Genomic DNA, 23,261 nt, shown 5'->3' on the forward strand with positions numbered 1-23,261 from the left:
AAAGAGCTGTCAAAGGACACCAGAAACAAAATTGTAGACCTGCACCAGGCTGGGAAGACTGAATCTGCAATAGGTAAGCAGCTTGGTGTGAAGAAATCAACTGTGGGAGCAATTATAAGAAAATGGAAGACATACAAGACCACTGATAATCTCCCTCGATCCGGGGCTCCATGCAAGATCTCACCCCGTATGGTCAAAATGATCACAAGAACGGTGAGCAAAAATCCCAGAACCACACGGGGGGACCTAGTGAATGACCTGCAGAGAGCTGGGACCAAAGTAACAAAGGCTACCATCAGTAACACACCACGCCGCCAGGGACTCAAGTCCTGCAGTGCCAGATGTGTCCCCCTGCTTAAGCCAGTACATGTCCAGGCCCGTCTGAGGTTTGCTAGAGAGCATTTGGATGATCCAGAAGAGGATTGGGAGAATGAATTGGAGGAGAAAGAATGCTGAGTTGCATCCAAAGAACACCATACCTACTGTCAAGCATGGGGGTGGAAACATCATGCTTTGGGGCTGTTTTTCTGCAAAGGGACCAGGACGACTGATCCGTGTAAAGGAAAGAATGAATGGTGCCATGTATCGTGAGATTTTGAGTGAAAACCTCCTTCCATCAGCAAGGGCATTGAAGATGAAACATGGCTGGGTCTTTCAGCATGACAATGATCCCAAACACACCGCCCGGGCAACGAAGGAGTGGCTTCGTAAGAAGCATTTGAAGGTCCTGGAGTGGCCTAGCCAGTCTCCAGATCTCAACCCCATAGAAAATCTTTGGAGGGAGTTGAAAGTCCGTGTTGCCCAGCGACAGCCCCAAAACATCACTGCTCTAGAGGAGATCTGCATGGAGGAATGGGCCAAAATACCAGCAACAGTGTGTGAAAACCTTGTGAAGACTTACAGAAAACATTTGACCTCTGTCATTGCCAACAAAGGGTATATAACAAAGTATTGAGATGAACTTTTGTTAATGACCAAATACTTATTTTCCACTATAATTTACCAATAAATTCATTAAAAATACTACAATGTGATTTTCTGGATTTTTTTTCTCATTTTGTCTCTCATAGTTGAAGTGTACCTATGATGAAAATTACAGGCCACTCTCATCTTTTTAAGTGGGAGAACTTGCACAATTGGTGGCTGACTAAATACTTTTTTGCCTCACTGTAAATGCAGTTTGCTGTCTGATTGAGACCGCCACAGTGATGCAGAGACTATTTATAGACAAGAGTCCTGAATTACCATTTACAAGTGCTGTTATGCAACATGCACACTCTTCCATGTACATGCACACACACACACACACACACACACACACACACACACACACACACACACACATATTCATACATGCAGACACACAGAACAACTCCTTCTCACACCATTTTACCATTTAAATACATTCCATTAAACATAACAGACAACGTTTTAAACACATACAAACACATACACACACACGGACATTTGGCCTATCTGCGGTCTCTGCTGTGCTTTTGTCTGTCCTGTGTTGCTTTGCTAGTCTCTTTGATAAACCAAATCTAGCGTTAGGAACAGCAACATGTCACTGCCGGTCGGACTGACTGCTAGTTTAAGTGCTGTCATTTTCTTTAGTCTGTGGCCCAACAGATAAATTAGCTCTCCAAGCTAACGTTAATTAGTCCAAAATAAATTGAAGCATGAAACACAATGGATCTATTTACATTTAACCAGAATCCCAACTGTTCTCTAAACCTAAGGTGCTTTTGTCACCTAAACCTAAACTCTGCCTCTGAACATAATCCAGGCAGCCATTATGTTTTAGTTTAGTTAGGTGGTCCTGAAGACAATTACCTAGCACATAGTTGTATGAACATTAAAGTAAAGTCAATTGAGTCATTTGGGAAACAAACAAAAGCATCATAAAAGATTGATAGCCTTTGTGAAATGCAAGCTATAAAAGCAAGTAAGATTCTCTAATCAAACTGTTTTGTGTGTGTGTTGACAGATGGTATGTTTGGGAGGTGTCACCCAGTTCCAGTGAAGGAGGTTTACACCTATGATGTCTCCCCGTCTGTAGTGCAACACTTCAGGACGCTGCTGGAGAAGCTTTCTAACAGAGGTATACACGCACATGCACGCACGCACGCACGCACGCACACACACACACACATACACACACACACACACACACACACACACACACACGGAAACACGCACACACACACATGAAGTTGCTTTCAGGTTCCATATGTACCATATGTCAATATAAGAAGCACACTGAAATTTTACTCATAAAAGTTTGCATTTTGTTGTGCATTTGTTGTGAAACTGTGTCTTCTACAAATTATGTTCATATCCTCAGGATATGTTGAAGATGACATGTAATGTAGAACAGCTTTAGATGTTGTTCCAAGCTTGACTGCCCTCTTGGAAAAGCCATGGTTGTATTAGTATATGAAAAGTCATATAATACAGATCTGGACAGAGTGGAATACAGAAGGAATAGAGAATGAATAGAGTGAGTATCAAGACTTGAATAAATGTGAAATATTGGTTTAATTAAAAATGATTAATGATCAGTTGTTTGTCCCTTTTGTGGTGTAAGAGCTGCTGGTATTGTACTGCACCACTAGAGGGAGGCAAACACCTGTGGAACAGCCTATTTGGCATCTGTGAGCATTTCATGCACTTTCATCATGCAGCTTTGCTTTGAACGACAGGACAGGACGTGTTTGTGCCTGCTGAAGAGGGAATCATACTGTACAACACTTATTTTGGGAGGAGTTTCCCCCTTGCCTTTTTTTTCCAACATCTTCTTTTGAGCCTGATTTGGTTAGATAAGATAAGATATACGTTATTGTCCCCGAAGGGAAATTTGTTTTGGACTCTGTCCGTTCCGCAGCTTTACAAAGACAACACAAAATACAGAAAATAAGCATCTCTCAACACTTACTCTCATGCAACACAAACATGCTCTCATATACATTAGACAGGTACCTATACACTAATACTCTCATATACATTAGATAGGTACCTATATAGTAATGCTCTCATATACATTAGACAGGTACCTCCTTTCCTTCCTTTCCTTCGGCGGTCACTCGAAACGAGTATGACTGTCCTCTCTGTTGGGTTGTCTTATTTGTGGATCCTCAGGTGGCTGTAAAGGCCGATCCGTGATCCACAGATTCTGCTGCAATGTGGGCATTGGAAGGTTGAGGTAGTGTGTGGTGGTGGAGCCTGTCTCTGGTTGTCCTTACGGTGTTGCCGCTTTGCCTCTGCGGCACGGCGGACTACTATTTCGTGGTGTGCTGCACCTTCCTGCACAGCTTTTCTCCAGTAGTCCCTGTTCAACGCTAGATTCTCCCAGTCGCCGGACGTGATGTTAAACTTTTTCAGGCTGGTCTTAATATTGTCCTTAAAGCGTTTCTTTGTCCCACCAGGGGCTTGCTGTCCTTTTATTAGCTGGGAGTACAGGATCTGCGTTGGGAGACGGTTGTTGGGCATGCGGATGACATGTCCTGTCCATCGGAGTTGGCACTGCATTATGATGGTAGTGATGCTGGGCATATTCGTTTCCTCCAGAATGCTGGAGTTTGTACGTCTATCTTCCCAGTTGATCCTCAAGATTTTTCTTAAGGCTCTTTGATGGAATAGTTCCAGTTCCTCCTTAGGTGTCTGCTGTAGGTGGTCCAAGATTCCGCTCCATACAGCAGGGTTGGGAGAATCACAGCTCTATAGACCAGGAGCTTGGTTTGAGCCCTCAGGTCTCGGTCATCAAAGACTCTTGTCCTGAGTTTGACATAGGCTTCGCTGGCGCAACTCAGGCAATGGTTAACCTCAGAGTCTATATCGGCCTTGGAAGAGAGAATGCTGCCAAGGTAGGGGAAGTGTTTCCACGCTTTTCCTTGATGATGGGCTGGAGTGATGGCTGGTTGGGTGGTGGTTGATACAGAACCGGCGTTTTCTTGATGTTCAAGGCCAAACCCAGGGCTCTGTATGCCTTGGCAAAGGCATTTAGGATGCCCTGGAGGTCTTCAGGGGAGCGTGCTACAATGGCGTTATCATCGGCGTATTGCAGCTCCATGATGGTGGTATTTCTGACTTTGCTCTTGGCTTTGAACCTGTTAAGGTTGAATAGCCTGCCGTCAGTCCTGTAAAGGATTGGGATCCCCTGTGGCAACTCTTGACCAGTAAGGTGAAGTATGGCTGCAATGAAGATGGCAAATAGGGTGGGAGCAATGATACATCCCTGTTTGACCCCAGTTTCTACAATAAAGGGCTCAGATTCAAAGCCACTGTTGAGCACTGTGGCTGACATGCCGTCATGCAGTAGCCTCAGTACACGGATGTATTTGTCATGACATCCGTACTTTGATAGTATGCTCCACAGTGCCTGACGATCCACGGAGTCAAAGGCCTTAGTCAAGTCGATAAAGGACATGTACAGAGGCAGTCCTTGTTCCCGACACTTTTCTTGTAGTTGGCGAACAGAAAAGATCATGTCAGTTGTTCCCCTAGATGGGCGGAAACCGCACTGTGATTCAGGGAGTACCTCAGATAGTGGTAGCAGGCGGTTGGCGAGGACACGAGCAAGGATTTTGCCTGTTGTTGACAAGAGCGAGATGCCCCTGTAGATTCCACATTCAGCCTTGTCCCCTTTCTTGAATATGGTAACAATTTGGGCATCCCAGAGCTCTTCCCTTTCCCAGACCTTGACGAGTAGATTGTGAATGTGGTGCCAGAGCCTTGGTCCTCCTTCCTTTAGGATCTCCGCAGGGATCCCATCAGGACCAGCGGCCTTGTTGTTCCTGAGATTCCTGATGGCATTGTGAACCTCAGTTAAGGTAGGAGGTTCCCCCATGTCTTCTTTGATTGGACTCTGCAGGATATGGTCGACGATGTTTGGTTCAGCTGAACTGTCACGGTTCAGAAGTTCCTGAAAGTGCTCCTTCCAACGTGCATTGATGGAGTCATTGTCTTTAAGGAGAGTCTGTCCATCTTTTGAGCGCAGGGGATTTAAGCCGCGGTGGCTAGGGCCATAGATAGCCTTAGTGGCATTGAAAAAACCTCTGGTGTCACCTGAATCTGCCAGTTTCTGGAGTTTTAAAGACTTTTCTGTCCACCAGTTGTTCTTGAGCTCCCTCATCAATCTCTGAACGTCAGCCTTGGCTCTGGAGTGTGCTGCCCTTTTGGCTTCACATGTTATATAATTTTGCCACATTCTGAAGGCTTTTCGTTTTCTAGAGATAAGTTGTTCTATCTCTGTGTCATTTTCATCAAACCAGTCCTGATGTTTCCTGGACTGATACCCAAGGGTGGATTCGCATGAGTCATGGATGGTGGATTTGAGAAGGCCCCAGTGCTCTTCGATGTTATCAGGATATTCTTGCTGAAGACTTTCCTCGAGAGAGTCCTGAAGTAACTGCTGGGTGGCAGTTTCATTCAGGCTGTCTAGGTTCAGTATATTACTATATAGTAATACTCTCACATACATTAGACAGGTACCTATATAGTAAGCACATTAACTCCTCCTTTCATTGGCAGTTTCTAATTGAGCGACCCTGTACGTATTGCACAAAATGACACAGTGCAAGACTGCACAACCCCAATAGCCTACGTATTGCACAAATGACACATTTCCACATAACCTATGCAGTACACAATGACATATTGAACAATCCAACAGCCCATGTATTGCACCACTAACATATTGCATAACCCCAATAACCTACTTATTGCATGATGACAGTGCACAACCTAGCCAGCCTACATGTTGGTGTTGATGAACATAATGGACATAGGCACAAATGAGTATTTATATCGGTTTAGCCTGCATTTAGGAACCCTGAATCTTCTACCAGAGGGTAAAAGCTGAAATTCTGGGTGAAGTATGTGGGTCTGATCGGAAACTATTTTTTGTGCCTGTCTGATAACCGACTGCTCATAAATTATCTGGGGGGACAGATGGTTTTTGACCCCCATAATCTTCATAGCTGTCTGACGGGCGATCTGTGATTTGGACTGTACTGTCAGGTTACCATATTTAAGAATACTCTCTAGTATTGCATGATAGAACAACAACATATTTTTTTGCTCGACTCCATACACTCTAAGTCTTCGCAGAAAATACATCCTCTGTTGAAGTCTGGAACAGAGAGTATTCACGTGGTCCTTCCAGCTGAGTGCATTATCGATATGTACACCAAGGTACTTGTAAGAGCTAACCTGAGTAATGGGTAAGTTGTTGATCACTACAGGCCTGGTGTCACCTATGGCCTTTGGGTCAAACACCATTTCCTCAGTCTTGGTCACATTTAGTACAAGATAGTTGTCGTCGCACCACTGGACAAATTCCTCAATTTCCGTATGATACGCTGCTGGGCTTCTATCTTTATGCATAAGGCCGAGGATTGCTGTATCATCTGAGAATTTAATAATATAATTGTCATTGTGGAGTCTATTGCAGTCGTTAGTATACAATGTAAAGAGGACTGGAGAGCTGACACAGCCCTGAGGGGCAACAGTGCTGATTGGCCTGGGCTCTGTGAAAGCGTTATTCACGCTGACCTGTTGGGTACGGTTTGTTAAAAAAGTAAAATACCAGTTGAGAATAAAAGATTTAACATTCATGTGATTCAGTTTCTGGATGAGCATGTGAGGCTGCAGAGTGTTAAAAGCTGAACTAAAGTCAACAAACAAAATGCGTGCATAGGCCTTGGAGGCCTCAAGGTGTTTACTGACCAGATGTGAAATGCTGTTAATACCATCATCTGTATATAAGCAAACTGAAAAGGATCTAAAACCACACCAACATCTTGCTAAAGAAATGACACCATGGTTGTCGTCCCTCCTCTCCCTCTACAAAAGAAAAAAACTAAACAACAAAACTGCTCCTCAGTTTAATTCGCCGAATCGGCACTCGGCAGGAGAGCTGGAGAAATATTCAGATTTCACAGAGAGGCGATGAGTTTGAAGGCATTTGTCAGGCGCTCGGAAGTGAAATGAATTATGCAAATTAGATGTTTGGCCCCAGCTGTCTGCAGAAGCCATTAGGGAGGACACAACTGTACAGACTGAAGCATCTGCATTTCAGGACCTACCAGTCCACTGAAAGATAACAGTTTACTCACTCCTTATCCTTTTCTATTAAAACATTCTTTCTTCCTCACTTTTTTTCTGTCTTTCCACATATGAATTACTTTCTTGCCAAAAGTTATATGAGAAGATCAATACCATTCTTTTGTTTGTCTGTAAACTACAGCGAGGATAGCTGTTTCCCCGTTTGTCTCTATGCTAAGTTGAGCTAACTGTCTCGTGGCTGCAGCTTCATATTTATAGACAGATAGGATAGTTGTGTTGATCTCCTCATTTAACTCTTGGCAAGAAAGCACAAAAGTATGTTCCCAAAAAGAATTTTGTATTCTATATATATTTTGTTATAAAACATTGCACTTAATCTGCTAATTTCTAAAGTCTAATAACATCCATGCTACAGCAAACAGCAAGACACACACCCTTGTTGAAACAGTTCACCCAGATTATTTAAACTACTACATATTCTGCATTCTCATTAGGGATACAACTAATGGTCATTTCCACTATAAATGAATCATTCTTTGCATAATTTTTTGGATTAATCGATTAATAGCTGTATTCACTTATTGTTTAAAGCGTTTTCCAGGTTAGAGGGGATGCATATCGCTCAAAACCAACATGAAAAAACGTAGTAATGTCCCTCAGCATTTTGTTTGGTGATAAACTGTATGTACAATGAGTGATAACGTTATCCTAAGGTACAATTTCTCAGATGTCATACAGATAATTCTGGAGCCACACAATACGAGTGGCTCTAGAAACCTTTTCTTTCACATATGCAGTTGTACTCCACAACACCAGTAAACACATTCTGAGGTGTAAAAAAAGGTGTAAAGAGTTCTCGTTTAAAGTTAACCTCTGTTAAACTACTATTGAGTCAAGAATGACAGTTCTAGCCCTAGTTTATCTTGTTTTGGAAATCCACCCTGTGGCTGTGGCAATAAACAGACAAATACACCAACAATCAAGGATTAAGTCAAATTAAAAACAACCTCATGTACCCATACTCAACCATCATAATGTTTGATGTGACGGAGTGTGAGGTACCGAGCTGGCATGCACGAGGAGTGAAAAAGAGGGTTTTATTTAGTCTAAAAGAAAGAAAACAGTTGACCAAATATGTAGAGTTCTATAGGCCCATAAACAAGGCTAAACTAAACAGAAGCTTAACTCAGCCTAAGCTTTCATTGAATAAACTAAAACTATACAGACTAAACTGACACAACAAACTGAAGACAAAGGGGAACTTATGTAATGGCCAAACAGATAATTTCTTGGCTTCACACTTGGTACATTCTGATTGGCCACTTCCTGTATTTAAGAGCTTTGCTTTAGGTGAAGCATATTTTGTAACTTAATATATGATTTTTTGCCGTCAGGGCCTTAAGATGTATGGGGAACCTCTTGAGAGAGTCAGGATCTTAAAGTTTTTTTCTTGTTGTCTGGGTGAATGAAAAGTTGACATATAAACAACATGTATGTAAGATGGTAAATAAAAGTGAAAATGTTATTAATATTATGAGGTGCTTGGCTGGTTGTTCAGACATGAGTCTTATGCTGATGATTTATAAAGCAAAAGATCAGTTTTTGATTATGGGTGTCTTGTGGATCGGCAGCTAAGTTAGTAAGTTACTTAGTAAGTTAGTCGTGGTTCAGGCTAGGGCCTTGACGTTATGTACTGGGGCATTCCGGATGACGCCGACCCAGTGCTGCTAGTGGAGGCAGGGGAGGCTCCACTAAGGCTGCAACATGCAAAATTGACATTTGAACTATTTTGTAAAAATAAAAGCTTTGGACTAGCTCTTCCTTCAATCCATCTGCTAGCAGAGTGTTGGGAGTTTAGAAAGGGTTAGAGCAGGCTTATTAGAGGCAGTATTTTACATTATGTTAAGCCATATGCAGAGGAGCTTAAACTTAATGAGAAAGAAATAGTGCCTTCTGTCTGCTGGCCATCCCACACTGGCTGTTGCCTGAGGCTGATGTGAATCCATTAAAAAGTAAATACAGGATGGAAGAGTAGGACATTTTGCGTGGAGGAGCACCTTAGTTAATTAATGGAACAGTTACATACATATTTATAGTGATGGCTCAAGAGACCCAGAGAGTAGGCAAGTAGGATTAGTTTTTTTATGTTCCCTATGTTTATTTTTTATGTTCTATGTTTTTTAGGCAGTGTCATAGACTGCCTGATGGATTATCTAATTTTTTCGACAGAGTTGGTAGCAATACTATGGGCTCTGTGGTGGGTGGTAGAAGTTGGGGTGGAGAAAGTTATTTGTTTTGATTCACTGTCTGCCTTGATGGTAGTAGTAGGGGGATAATGTGATGGGGCTAGGTCAGATTTAGTTTTTAGATTGGAGAGGCAGGGGTATAGTGTGGGTTTCTTGTGGATTCTAGTGCATGTTGGGGTTGAGGGGAATGAGGCTGCAGATAAAGCTGCTAAAGCAAGTTTAGAAGGAGAAAGGATGGAGGTGGAGGTGGAGGTGCCTGTTGGTAGACTGGAGTGTAGTATCATCAATGAAAGACAGTAGTGGCAGCATGAGTGGAATGAAGACACCAGAGGAAAGACGCTTTATGACATTCACCCATCAATTAAACCAGGAAATACAAAGAGTTTGCCTCAGATTAATCAGATTAAGTTGCCAGATTAAGGCTGGGACATTGCAGGTTGACAAGTGGTCTGTTCCTATTTGGGAAACTGGTGGGAAAACACAGGGAAGGCAAGTGTCAATACTGTGGAGTACAGGAGTCAAAAACACCAGCATGTATTATCCGAGATATAGAAAAAGAAGAAATACTTTAATGATGGTCAAGGGGAAAACTATTCTGCATCTACAAATATGAGTTCAGTCAGTTAAGTTGGATTTGCACTCTAATAATTCAAAGTTATTATAGAGTAATCCTTGTTTTAATTTGGATGAAAGGCCAGCTATAATTTCAGTGAGTCAAGGCCATGACACTGCTGCCTTCACTCACTCTTTGTAAACTTCCAATGTCGATGATTGTCATCATCAATCAATATTGTGTATTTTGGTTAAAAAAAGAGCAATTATTGATAATGTTAGTGATATAGTTTTGGTATATATGTTATTGTTTTTAAATTATGAAGAGGCAAATATCAGATATTCAAAGTAAAAGGGAGAGGGACCTCGACGTACGCTAATATTACTAGCTAGCTCCCGGCAAAGCAGGAAAGCGGCCAGCAGCTCCGGTCTGGCTGGGTATGAGTTGCTGCAGCCTCTGCTGAAGGTCCACAGCTGTGTGGACTATCTGGGTTTGAGTTGCTGCAGCCTCTGCTGAAGGTCCACAGCTGTGTGGACTATCTGGGTTTGAGTTGCTGCAGCCTCTGCTGAAGGTCCACAGCTGTGTGGACTATCTGGGTTTGAGTTGCTGCAGCCTCTGCTGAAGGTGGGGCGGGTGCCGGTGTTCGGTTGTTGACGTTAGATTGTGTGGCACTTAACGTTAGCATCAAATTACAAATGACATGTGACTTTGATTGGCACAAACAATATCACTGGCCTGGCCAATCAACTTGCCCGACATACTGTTTTACTGGCCCCGGTCCATCGGGGCATTGCTTATGTCGAACCCTGTTATATATGCACTAAATTGAGAGATGTCTGAGTGAGGGGGCTGCCCATTGAAGGCGACCCAAGCAGTTGGGGGTTTGGTGCCTTGCTCAAGGGCACCTTAGCAGAGCCCAGGAGATGAACTGGCACCTACTGCAGCCTCCCCCCCATATGCTAAGAATAGGAGACTGTTATTTGTAGGTCTAAGGAATTTGGGAATTGAAATATTTTCCCTTAAAACTCTGATGGGTGATGGTCCTAATGAAAAGAAAGAGCACTGGAAATGATACACTTTCTGAAATCCACAGACCTATATTGGAAAATATAAGTCTAGAAGGATCCTCAATGTAGATTACCATCAGCAGTGTGAGGCAGCAATGCACTAACAGTGTCTAGTCTGCTGGAAAAAAACCAAAGAAGAAGAAGAAAAAGATTTCCCGGCAGAGGTAAACAGCTGTTATCACTGTGCAACTGCTCATATTAGCTCGTATGTTTTTTGGAATGGTCCTGCCGTAGTTTTAAAGGACTGACACAATGTGGTCTGCATGGGTGTGTAGAGAGTGTCCCTCTGGTCTTCAGTTTAGGGATTCTACTAGTGAAAAAGGTTGAGGAAACTTAGGCACTCAAGAGGGTAAAGTTTAAAAAGCCTTTAATATCATCTTGACAAACTCATTAAAACATGCCAAAATTTGGGGCGACCTCTAGCTCACCCAGTAGAAGCGTCCGTCCCATGTTGGAGTCCTGCAGCGGCGTGTGTTCGAATCCGACCTGCTGCCCTTTGCTGCATGTCATCCCCCATCTCTCTCTCCCCCTTTCATGCCTATCCACTGTCTCTATGTAATAAAGGGAAAAGCCACAAAAAAATCTCAAAAAAAACATGCCAACATTTTTTGGACATTAAAGCCTTCATCGGGGCAAGTACACAATGAGCTGTCTCTCAAGGTCCTGACACACCAACCCGTTCTCATTCCGAACTCGTAAAATAAGGATGTTTGGACAGTGGCTGTCAGCGTCTGATGTGACGAAAAAGGCGTCTTTCAGCGTATTTGTGTAACGCACCGGGGAGAGCAGCAGTTAGATAGGATTTAGAGAGTAGTATGTAAGGGCGAATTTCCGTGTATGGAGGTTGGTTGGGGTGGTGGATGGGTCAAACAAACACAGGACTTTCACCCAGGAGAGCGGGGTTCGCATCCCGCTTGTCACGCTTGCTATAGTCGCTTTTTATTTTCCTCCCGCGTGTCACAGAACCGTACGCCCACCCATGACCTTTTCCTTAACATAACTGCGTCAAAAGGGACGGCAATAGTCCCGACCAAGCGCGTTTACTTATAGCGCTAAAGGGACGACAATAGTCCCGACCAAGCGCGTTTACTTATAGCGCTAAAGGGACGGCAATAGTCCCGACCAAGCGCGTTTACTTATAGCGCTAAAGGGACGACAATAGTCCCGACCAAGCGCGTTTACTTATAGCGCTAAAGGGACGGCAATAGTCCCAACCAAGCACGTTTACTTATAGCGCTAAAGGAAACTTTTAGCGTCAATAAGAACGACAAAGGCACCTGACCAAGCGTCCGTATTTTACGAGATGAGTGTGAGAACCTGTTGGACACACCCAGCCGACAGCCAAGAGCTAGTGCCAACGAAGTCCGACTGTTATTGGGCCAATTGGGACATTATTCATAATTACCTTACACACATACTGTACAAGTGAAATGCTCTCACACACTCTACTGAAATGCTTTCATATACACTGAACAATTATACACTCACATACTATACTGAAACCTCACACACATCTAGTGAAATGCTCTCACACACTATTGAAAGATTCTCACAGTGTTTCAGTAGTGTATATGAGAGCGTTTCATTAATGTATATGTACGAAGAGGATTAGAGCCACGTGAAAAATGTATTTGAGTTCTGAGTTTAAAGTCAAAACTCTGTGAAAAAAGAATTCTGACCTTTTTCTCAGAATTCTGACTTTTTTGTCAAGGCATGAACGCTTGACTACCGACTTCCTCAATGTTGTCTGCTTGCATTTTTGTCCATCTAGGAACTCATTTGCTGTTGGTCCTTCTGGATAAAAGTGCCAGCTTCAGCCCTGAAAACCTTCTGCGTCTTTGCCCCTTTTGCACCACATTTAGTCAGCTATTCAGAAGTGGAAGCATCTCACTCAAAGCACCCTCTGCCCTTTTACCTCAACTGGTTTCAAACCTCCTGACCGCATTTCTGTTTGGTTTAGTCTGTTAGAAGTGTAGAGTCATATCCTGGCAGACCCTCCAACATTTACTAACCTGTTGTGTCAGATGCCGTCTGTTCACCCGCCGCTAACGCCCGTTTTCTCAGCCACCGGCTGCCATTAAAGACTCAGTTTTATGGCTGTTTGGTGGCGAAAGCTGGCCTAACACACTGTGAAGCTGTTAGAGAGGCTTGTGCCTGATTTTGTGGCAGTTGAGGTCGTAATTCATCTGAAATGTTCTGGAATGAGTGGAGCTGACTAAATTAGCTCAGAAGGGTGGATGCAGTTGTGTCAGACAATGTGTTGTTGTTCGTGGACCATCAACAGTAATAAAGTCGGCAGTGGTAGTGTCTTGTTCAGGAGGACTCTATTTCTATCTAACCCCAACACTAATAGAGACTGACACTGACATTGTGCAGTGGAGGCTGAAGAGATTTGAGTTGGATGGGAAAAGATATTAACCATTTCTTAACTTATTTTATTAGTTCTTGGAGCTTGTTATGCTTTCTATTATGCATTATACCAATTGTATACCAATACAATTACCAGCTGAATCTAATATATGGGGTGGTGATGGCGCAGTTGATATAAGACATGCCTTTGGTGTGGAAGACCTGGATTCGATTCCCACTGCGATATATCAACCAATGTGTCCCTGAGCAAGGCACTTAACCCCTAGTTGCTCCAGAGGTGTGTTACAGTGCTCGAATTACGTGGGAGCCAGAGGGAGCCAAGCAGAAGAAGTCACCTTGCTTTTAGCTTAATGTGCTTCTGAGGTAAATACCACCAATACATCTTAAATAAATAAATCTGTAGCTATCCTCTGCCATTCAGAGCTCCGGAAACGTTCCCAGATATTTTTGAAACACCTGTCAACAATACAATGCAGTCTCTGATGGCAGAATATTCAGTGAATAGGCTTCCCAACAACATCGCAGTGCAAATTCCAAAATTGTTCGTCTATTTATTTCCACGGTTCAACACATGAGACGACTGAACACCCAGGTGTTGTTATCACTACGTGCACATTACAAGACTAGAACATAGTTTAGCTGTGCAATGGCTTGATTCATTTCTGCCAGTTAGTGCATTTTCCCTGTGTAGAAGTTAAAGACTACATGCATTATTGTGTCTGACACTGAGGATATCTGAGACAGTGGTCTGGGTCAAATGAGGTACATTTTATTTCATTGTGAAATTGAGAATGACATTCAGACTAAATCGTTTAGTCTATTTCTTTGTATTTGCGAAAACAAAGAAAACTACCGTGCGCATATACTGCTCAAAAGCGCCACTCGCGCCTAGACTATTTCATTGTATAGCCTTGTTAGGCTATGTGCAGGGTGTGCCAACTTTTTTTCATGAGATAGAGAGACCTCCTTAAAGACAAAAAGATAATTTGAGCACTGGTGTGTTACCTCTGACATATATAGCAATTGTAAGTCGCTTTGGATAAAAGCGTCAGCTAAATGACATGTAATGTAATGTAATAATCTTTATTTCTTAATACAACTTAAAAAATAAGTTGTATGACCCGGAAAGGAGGAAGAGCCTTGTTAACTTTGGTGGGCATTTCAACGTAACGTTAGCTTTGCTGTTATCAACAGGTCTGTTTAACCCCGGCTCCCAACTGGTTGGCTTTACAGCAGTGGTCTAATCCACAACCTAACGTGAGCTGACATTGATTCTGCCATATTTCGTTTAGTCAGCAGACACACTAGCGGAAGTGGTCGCTATGGCAATGCGCGTCCATGAATCTGGGGGGCGGAGATTCTGCAGGGGGGTTGTATTTGTTTGGCATTTAAGTTCAAATGTCAACAATTTTCGCGCAGCAACGCTTACTGCACCTTAACAGTAGTCATGTTTAATTTAAACATGCGGTATGATAATATTTTCTCCACTTTGCTCTAAAGCAGCGACCCGGCGGTGCTCGTGCACGTCTGTGTGTGGGTCGGAGCCCCGAGGGCTAGTCATAGCCCAGCCTACTGGCAACAGGAAGTCAGCCTTATATTACAACATAATCCAATTTACATGAAATTTACAATGTGTGGTCTACACTTGAGCAACAAAATGCGGGTCTTGTGCCGCACCCTGTACCTTAGCCACGCCCCTATACTTTAGCCCCTTTATTTCTTAGATGATAGATAGAATCCATGGTTAGAGTTTGTAGCTTTTAGCCCCTTTATTTCTGTTAGACGATATGATCCATGGTTAGAGTTTTTAACTTGATTTTAAAGCTACTGGTTCAACAGAAACTATTTATAATGGAGGAATGTCCTTACCTCCTGAGAACTTGACATACTGGCTTTACAGCTGACAGCGCTGGTTTCTCATTTTAAGATTGTATCCTCATGTGCCGGACCCACTTCTTATGGCAACACATCTGGAGCTCCAGTCTGTATTACTCAAATCTTTCAGGAACGTCATCTCTCATCTGCCAAATGCCTCGGTTCATTAGGTTCTTTGCGCGGCACAGCCATATTTCCGGTAACATTTCGTTCCGCTACCCCATCTGGTGCTGGCGCCTGCTCCTCTGTTCAGATGCCAAAAATCTGTGTTTGGATGCATGTTAAGCATACGAAACAGACGTGAATGCCCAAGCAGCTCATCAAACTTGTCCTTTGTACACTTGCTGAAATTCAGACGAGATTTTTTATTTTATTTTGCTTTGTCACTGATGCTCATGCTCTTTATTTGCCGGTTAATCCACACTGGTCATTGGTGCTGAGACAGTTTGACAAGTAGATAATAAAAAGAGAAAAGACACAAATGCCCAAACTGCTCATCAGTTTGTTCTCTTGTTTGAGCAGTTGTTTCAACAGAGAAGATTCATAGTTTTTGTCAGTGATACAGAATATGATAAATTATATCAAATAAGGACAATTGATGCACACATGCAAGAAATGGAAAATTTCGTATGAACTATCAGGTGACAGTAGCTGCTGAATTCCAGTGTTGGTGTAAATTGGTACCAGAGAGTGCTCATTGTGATGTAAACTATGGTTTCAGGTAAGCGCTCGTATTGTCGCAGGAGGAGGAGAGAAAAATGTTTTTTGCTGAGTCACTGAAACAGCCAGTCACTCACCAGAGTCTCTGAGGACACGCTGCTGTTGCCTCGTCTCCTCCGCTAATGATTGACCTAATGAGGAAATTACAGCGTTTCAGCAATTTCTTGCCCTTTTTTCATTGCCCATTTCAGCTGGACTTTTGTCATGCGTAAAACTCACATTTTGAGTACGCCACTCCAATTAGGGATTTGTTCTTTTCCATCTGAGACACACAGGTCCTCTATGATGTGGTATTAAAAGTTCTCTGTGTTTCTGTCTGTAGGTTTGACCTGGGAAGATGACACCACTCAGCAGCTTCTGTCCAAGGAGTTATCCAAGCTGAGGAGGGTTCCCTACAGGCCACAGAATGGAGCTGTCTACAACACCGACAGCAGGTCAGATGCTCACCCATCAGAAGCTTTGTGCTATTGGGATCTGTGGACATGTCCTGCTGTCCCACAATGGTCCAAAAACTGTTTAAAGGGATTTCACTGGTGCTGGAGCCAGTTTCACAAAGATATTTTAGACTGGTGTCTTATTTGGCTCTTAGGTTAGTCTAAGTCAAACTAGACAAACTAAAGACTGACATATTTTAAACCTTAAAAGTTAACCACACTACCACAAATCTAACACAGAATTAAGAGCCATGTTGTCATGGTAACAATCAGTGACCTGCTGACCAGTGGCTTCAAAGACAAACAAGATGTAGTGGAAACAATGTACGTTTACTCTTGCGTCCAGTACGTACAATTTAACGGCGCTGAGCAAACAACTGGATCTACTCTCATCTCCTTCATCTAAAATGCATGTTCGATTCTTTAACATGTCAACACTTTGACTAACGTTAGCTTGGAGAGCTAATTTACCTGTTGGGCCACAGACTAAAGAAAATGACAGCACCCAAACTAGCAGTCAGTCCGACCGGCGGTGACATGTTGCTGTTCCTAACGATAGATTTGGTTTATCAAAGAGACTAGCAAAGCAACACAGGACAGACAAAAGCACAGCAGAGACCGCAGATAGGCCAAATGTCCGTGTTTACCTATATATCTTCACACGTTACAGTTACGGCTGAAAATGACAACAGTTTTAGCGTAACGTCACGATGATTTCATCTTAAGCAGTGTGTATACTGTAATTAAGTAATGAAACTTGTTTTCTCCCAAAGGCCGGTAGCTGGAGCGATGGACCCAGTAGACCAGAGGGTGAAGCCGGTGGAGGTGGAGCTCAGTAGAAATCTCCAGACGTACCTCCAACGTCTCGGCCTCCTTCCCAAGACGCCATCTGCCTCTAGTCTGAGCACCCTGGGCAAGGTAAGGGATTCCTGGATGCTCCATACTCTTTACACAAAAACACATATTTCCCACAAAAATATTGAACTTAATTACAATAATACTACAAGACCTTTTTTCCAGCTGTAGTTCTGAGTCTAGACTGTTAATACATAAACAGTAATACGACTAAAATATATCCATCTCCATCCATCTTCTTCCGCTTATCCGGTAACGGGTCGCGGGGGTAGCAGCTCCAGCAGGGGACCCCAAACTTCCCTTTCCCGAGCCACATTAACCAGCTCCGAATGGGGGATCCCGAGGCGTTCCCAGGCCAGGTTGGAGATATAATCCCTCCACCTAGTCCTGGGTCTTCCCCGAGGCCTCCTCCCAGCTGGACGTGCCTGGAACACCTCCCTAGGGAGGCGCCCAGGGGGCATCCTTACCAGATGCCCGAACCACCTCAACTGGCTCCTTTCGACGCGAAGGAGCAGCGGCTCCACTCCGAGCTCCTCACGGATGACTGAGCTTCTCACCCTATCTCTAAGGGAGACGCCAGCCACCCTCCTGAGGAAACCCATTTCGGCCGCTTGTACCCTGGATCTCGTTCTTTCGGTCATGACCCAGCCTTCATGACCATAGGTGAGGGTAGGAACGAAAACTGACCGGTAGATTGAGAGCTTTGCCTTCTGGCTCAGCTCTCTTTTCGTCACAACGGTGCGATAAATTGAGTGTAATACCGCACCCGCTGCGCCGATTCTCCGACCAATCTCCCGCTCCATTGTCCCCTCACTCGCGAACAATACCCCAAGGTACTTGAACTCCTTCACTTGGGGTAAAGACTCATTCCCTACCTGGAGAAGGCACTCCATCGGTTTCCTGCTGAGAACCATGGCCTCAGATTTAGAGGTGCTGATCCTCATCCCAGCCGCTTCACACTCGGCTGCGAACCGATCCAGTGAGTGCTGAAGGTCACAGGCCGATGATGCCATCAGGACCACATCATCCGCAAAAAGCAGCGATGAGATCCCCAGCTCACCAAACTGCAACCCCTCTCCACCCCGACTACGCCTCGATATCCTGTCCATAAATACTACAAACATGATTGGTGACAAAGCGCAGCCCTGGCGGAGGCCAACTCTCACCTGAAACGAGTCCGACTTACTGCCGAGAACCCGGACACAGCTCTCGCTTTGGTCGTACAGAGATTGGATGTCCCTGAGCAGGGACCCCCTCACCCCATACTCCCGCAGCACCTCCCACAGTATCTCCCGGGGGACCCGGTCATATGCCTTCTCCAGATCCACAAAGCACATGTAGACCGGTTGGGCATACTCCCAGGCTCCCTCCAGGATCCTTGCGAGAGTAAAGATCTGGTCCGTTGTTCCACGACCAGGACGGAATCCGCATTGTTCCGACTAAAATATAGGACTCACAAAAATTTTGTTCTAAACATGGAATTGAACTACAAGAAAAAAGTGGCCCCTAAAGTCTGTATCATAGCATATATTGTTTATTCTTTTGGATATATATTTTGGTTTTACCTTTTCATACATCACATGGATAGGCTGGCTAAATGCACAGGGTTTGCACTGCACTGCGGGAAATGGCTGTAGCGATGATTCAAAGACAATCCTACACGTTAGAGTGCCAGTTAGGGTTCTGTGTAATAAATTAGTACTGCAAGACCTCATAGTCCAAACTCCAGCACCCATTGCTCCCTGTTTCACATGAAAGGGGGAAGGGCAGGTGGGACATTTGTTTTTACCCAAACGTCTGCATGGAACCCAACCCTCTGGTCACAGCCACCTGCCTCCATTTAAAAAAAAGAAGAAGAAGACCCATACAAATGGAGTACACACTTACACACACTCACTCAGTGATATAAAACTCACACACACCTTCACAACGGGGAGTCCAGTGTCATCCTTCGTTGTCACTCCGCTCTCGCTTCTCCATCCTTACTGATGGCTTCTCGCAGCATGACCGTTAGGAGCGAAATAATACCAGCAGAGAGTTCAGGAGTTCACTGCTCTAATTAATAACTCTCCACATGACGGGATCGTCCACTGTGCTCATCGGCTGAATGGTGGAGGCCTTTCTCCTGCTGGTTGATTGTACCAAAAGGCCCACAGAGCACGATGGCGTGGAGCCTACAGGCGTCGCTCGAGGCTCGAGGCCTCTTTCTATCCAGGTTCACGTGTTTGGTGGAAAGGAAAAGGAGCAGGAAGACTGAGGGGGTCCCGGAGGCCATGAGTGAAATAAACTGCACCAACTGTGTGACATAGTTGAATAAAGATACCGACAGTGACATACATCACAAGATATATGACAACTGTGGAACTTTACCGTTAATGTTGGTATTGTTATGATAATTTTTCCATTAGTCAAGTTTGTGCCATTTCTGTGCTCCCAGGTGGGCGTTAATGTGACAATTGTGACAATTTACTTTTGTTATCGCTGATGGATCTGTTAATATGATTGGATAAATGAATTTATAACTTGATTTTCAAAAAAATTGTCCAGATGTTGGATACCATTCTTTAATATTAGAGCAAAATGTGGCTCCTGCATCGCTCTGCTCACTGAATTGAGTGCATGATTTCATTTATGTGAAGCGATTTGACATCTTCCAGATATAACAGTGCCTCTTGAGTGAATTTGTCTTTGATTCTTTTATTTTTATTTTTATTGCATATTAAACTTGCCATGTGGTATTTTTTAAAGAATAAAATATTCAAGTCCTTATTGACAAGAAGAAAACTTTTTAAAATTTTAAATAATACATTGCCATATCTTATTAATATATTCAATTGATAATAAGCCTTATATTCTTTAGAATCTACCTGAATAAGCTATGCTCACACACACTTTAATATATGAAATAGTGTATGATGGTTAGGACTGACTGCATTAGATTGGCAGTCCTGTAGAAATGAAGCAAAAACACAACATGATGTCGTGCAGAGTAAACCGAAGCTGCTTTTTTTCATCCAAATGAATGAACAACCATCTCTGGTCATTATTTCCAGACATTGTTTCAGTGTTAGATGGACATTTGTCTTAGTCCCAAAATTTGCATTAAGTACAATTCTGACACACACACGCACGCGCACGCACGCACGCACGCACGCACGCACGCACACACACACATCCATCGACACGAAATCTAGGGAGAGAGAGCAAGCCCCTTGGCCATCATTAATGCCAACAAGGCATCAGTTCACATGAATCAGAATATAATAAAACTGTAAAATGACCATACAGTTATGTTTACACAGTGTTTTTCTAAATGAGCTCTATGTGATTATACATGCTTTTCTTGTTGCTTGCAGGGTGACCGTTTCCCTATGGACTCCTATCGCTCCAAGGCCCAGATTCCAGCTCAGAAGTCATCTCCCTCCAGCCTTTCCCCTCTTTTATCTTTCTTACCTCTGCAGAAGCAGAGACCTCCAGCTGACCAGCTCCTCACCAAGCAGGCTGAGGGTGACCTTCTCCTGGGCGCCCTGCGGCAGTATCTCTCTAGGCATCTGTCCTTGTACGGTGGCGGGGTGAGCCCCGAGGAGCAGGAGGCCCCCTCACCCCACCAGAGGCCTTTCTACGCCAACGTAAAAGAAAACTCTGGACTCAAAAAAGAAACGTCAAAATCCAGGCTTCTAAAGTTGGGAAGAACGCAGGGGGCTTCAGTCAAAGACCCTCTGACATCTGTGGATGGTATGTGTTTTAAAGTGCACTATGATGAATTTTAGCATCAGAAAATAATGATGCCTATACTGAGATGTAGAGCTTTGCTGGCATTCAGGCAGGATCATGTCATTCACTTGCACATACAAACACTTAGTTGTTAAACCTATCAATGCTTTTGAATCAGCTGTGGTATTGTAGCTATAGTTTATGACCTTTGACTATGATATCATTATATGTTATATATGAGCTCCAGAGTATGTCATTATGTGACTTATAGTTTGAGTTTAAAGAGGACTTTAAGTATATACTTTTTGAAAATAAGAGTTATGTCCAGTCAATTTGTAGTCATTGAGTCTTAAGTAACAGAATTCCTAAAATAACAATACAATACAAAGGTATGAAAAGAAACAAAAAGTTTTAAGAATGTATGTGATAATAACTGTCTGTGGGATGTATACCATGTTTTATTTGATTGTAAAAATGCAAGCATTGTGGAGAACAGAAAGGAATATATGCCAAAATACTTTGTAAGCCACCCGTCCATGTTTAAAGTGGAGCAACATCTCTTCTGCATAAGGACAGTCATTACTTGCATAACAGAAAATATAAACATAAGACATTGACAAAACAATTTTCCCACAAGGTCCAACTAATAGCTGTTCTTGAGCCTATGCTAAAAGTGAAAGACTTCTGAGCATTTAAAGCTGCAGTAACTTATTTTTTTGGAACAAAGTTTTCAATCTAAAGTAAGTTAACAAACAACAACTGCTGTTAATTTCTGTCTGACTCCCTGTTCTCTTACCTCTGTGTCTCCTCCAGAGAGGTTCATCAAGAACGTTTTGAAGAGCGTTGGCAGGCACCACGTGGATGTGGATGGCCTGACGGTGCAGGATTTGGGCCAACTGTCCAGCCTAATAGCTGATGCTCTGCAGGTGGTCGACCAGGACCAGGGACTTAACAGGGACCTGATCCATGCCAGACCTGGACCGAGAGACCTGAGGAAGGAAGAAGAGGAGGAGGCTGCCAGGGATGAGGAAGAGGAGAAGTTGCTTGAGAAAACTCCAACACTAAAACCACATGAGAGCACTCCCATAGTCCCGGCAGCACTTCAAGGTAATTTCGTAGTGATTCATTTTGTGTTTTTACTCTATTAAAGTATTGAGCAAAACCTGGAAAGCAAGTCTATTGTACATAATTATATAGGTAGGATTAAAGACACAAAGGAGCTCTTAAACAGCTTGCAGAAAGAGTGCAACATTAAAATCAATGTGAAACTAAATAGGCAGCTAACACATCCAGTTTTAATGGTTCAGTGTCCACTGAGACCACTCAGACTGAAAATGTGTCCACTACAGTTAAAATTGCTCAACATATAGCTTTAAAATGACTGAAAACTATTATGGATTAGATGACCTAGGTTTAGAAACCTGCAAATATATGCATGCAGATTATCTGATGCTTTTTCAGTGTTTAGTTACAATTTTTAAAATATATTGTTGGTAAAAATTAAATAACCACAGGAGCAAATTCATATCAGTCAAATATAAAGTAGAATGAATTTGCGATTTGAAAACGTCCTTAAAATTTGGAAAGCCAGCTTTTAGCACATTTTCATGAATCCTAACGCTGTGTGGTTTGTTAACATCACAGTTTCTTTTTTTCTTTTACTAGTCTTCTCCTTGACGAACACAGAAATGTGTGATTACATTTACTGTCTTTGTCCCAACAGAGCGCCACACGGATACAGAGGAGCATATTGTGAAGGACAAGGTAAGCATTCAGTTTGTGGTAAGAAAAACCCCCTTAAATGTCAAAGGGAAGGCTAACATTATAAGCAATTATGTAATATTCTGCATTAGGAAGAAAATGAAGCCTGCAGTTTTAAAAATAACTTTTTTTTAGATCAATTTCTTATTGATTTTTATATTTTTACAACATACAGAACAAACAAATACAATTGAACAAGAACAAAAACCCTCTCCCACCCCCCACCCTCTGCAGTCTCGAGGAAAAGAAAGAAAGAAACAAATAAACAAACAAACAGAAATCCCACCTTGCCTAGTCACTCTCCTCTAGTTCTTGTGATGCTGAGGTCAGTAGGACTGATACATGTGATGCTGAGGTCATTAGGACTGATACCTGTGATGCTGAGGTCAGTAGGACTGATACATGTGATGCTGAGGTCAGTAGCACTGATACATGTGATGGTGAGGTCATTAGGACTGATACCTGTGATGCTGAGGTCAGTAGGACTGATACTTGTGCTGCTGAGGTCATTAGGACTGATACATGTGATGCTGAGGTCATTAGGACTGATACATGTGATGCTGAGGTCAGTAGGACTGATACATGTGATGCTGAGGTCATT

The 23,261-nt window shown here is 43.1% G+C and overlaps 1 protein-coding gene across 2 annotated transcripts in view; it reads left to right on the forward strand.

Annotated features, from left to right (window-relative positions):
• The window catches only part of LOC116055596 (receptor-type tyrosine-protein phosphatase N2-like), a 310,864-nt gene that overhangs the window by 75,663 nt on the left and 211,940 nt on the right, over positions 1-23,261 (forward strand). The window contains exons 3-9 of one of the 2 annotated variants that reach the window (XM_031307625.2): positions 1,988-2,101; positions 16,219-16,330; positions 17,104-17,237; positions 19,442-19,446; positions 20,542-20,920; positions 21,713-22,006; positions 22,623-22,663. In XM_031307625.2, coding sequence (XP_031163485.1) covers positions 1,988-2,101; positions 16,219-16,330; positions 17,104-17,237; positions 19,442-19,446; positions 20,542-20,920; positions 21,713-22,006; positions 22,623-22,663 — 1,079 coding nt within the window. Of the gene's footprint in view, positions 1-1,987; positions 2,102-16,218; positions 16,331-17,103; positions 17,249-19,441; positions 19,447-20,541; positions 20,921-21,712; positions 22,007-22,622; positions 22,664-23,261 lie in introns of both variants that reach the window. The other variant, XM_031307623.2, reaches the window with a different exon arrangement.

Source organism: Sander lucioperca, chromosome 9 (genome assembly GCF_008315115.2).
Source record: "Sander lucioperca isolate FBNREF2018 chromosome 9, SLUC_FBN_1.2, whole genome shotgun sequence".
Classification (NCBI taxonomy): domain Eukaryota; kingdom Metazoa; phylum Chordata; class Actinopteri; order Perciformes; family Percidae; genus Sander; species Sander lucioperca.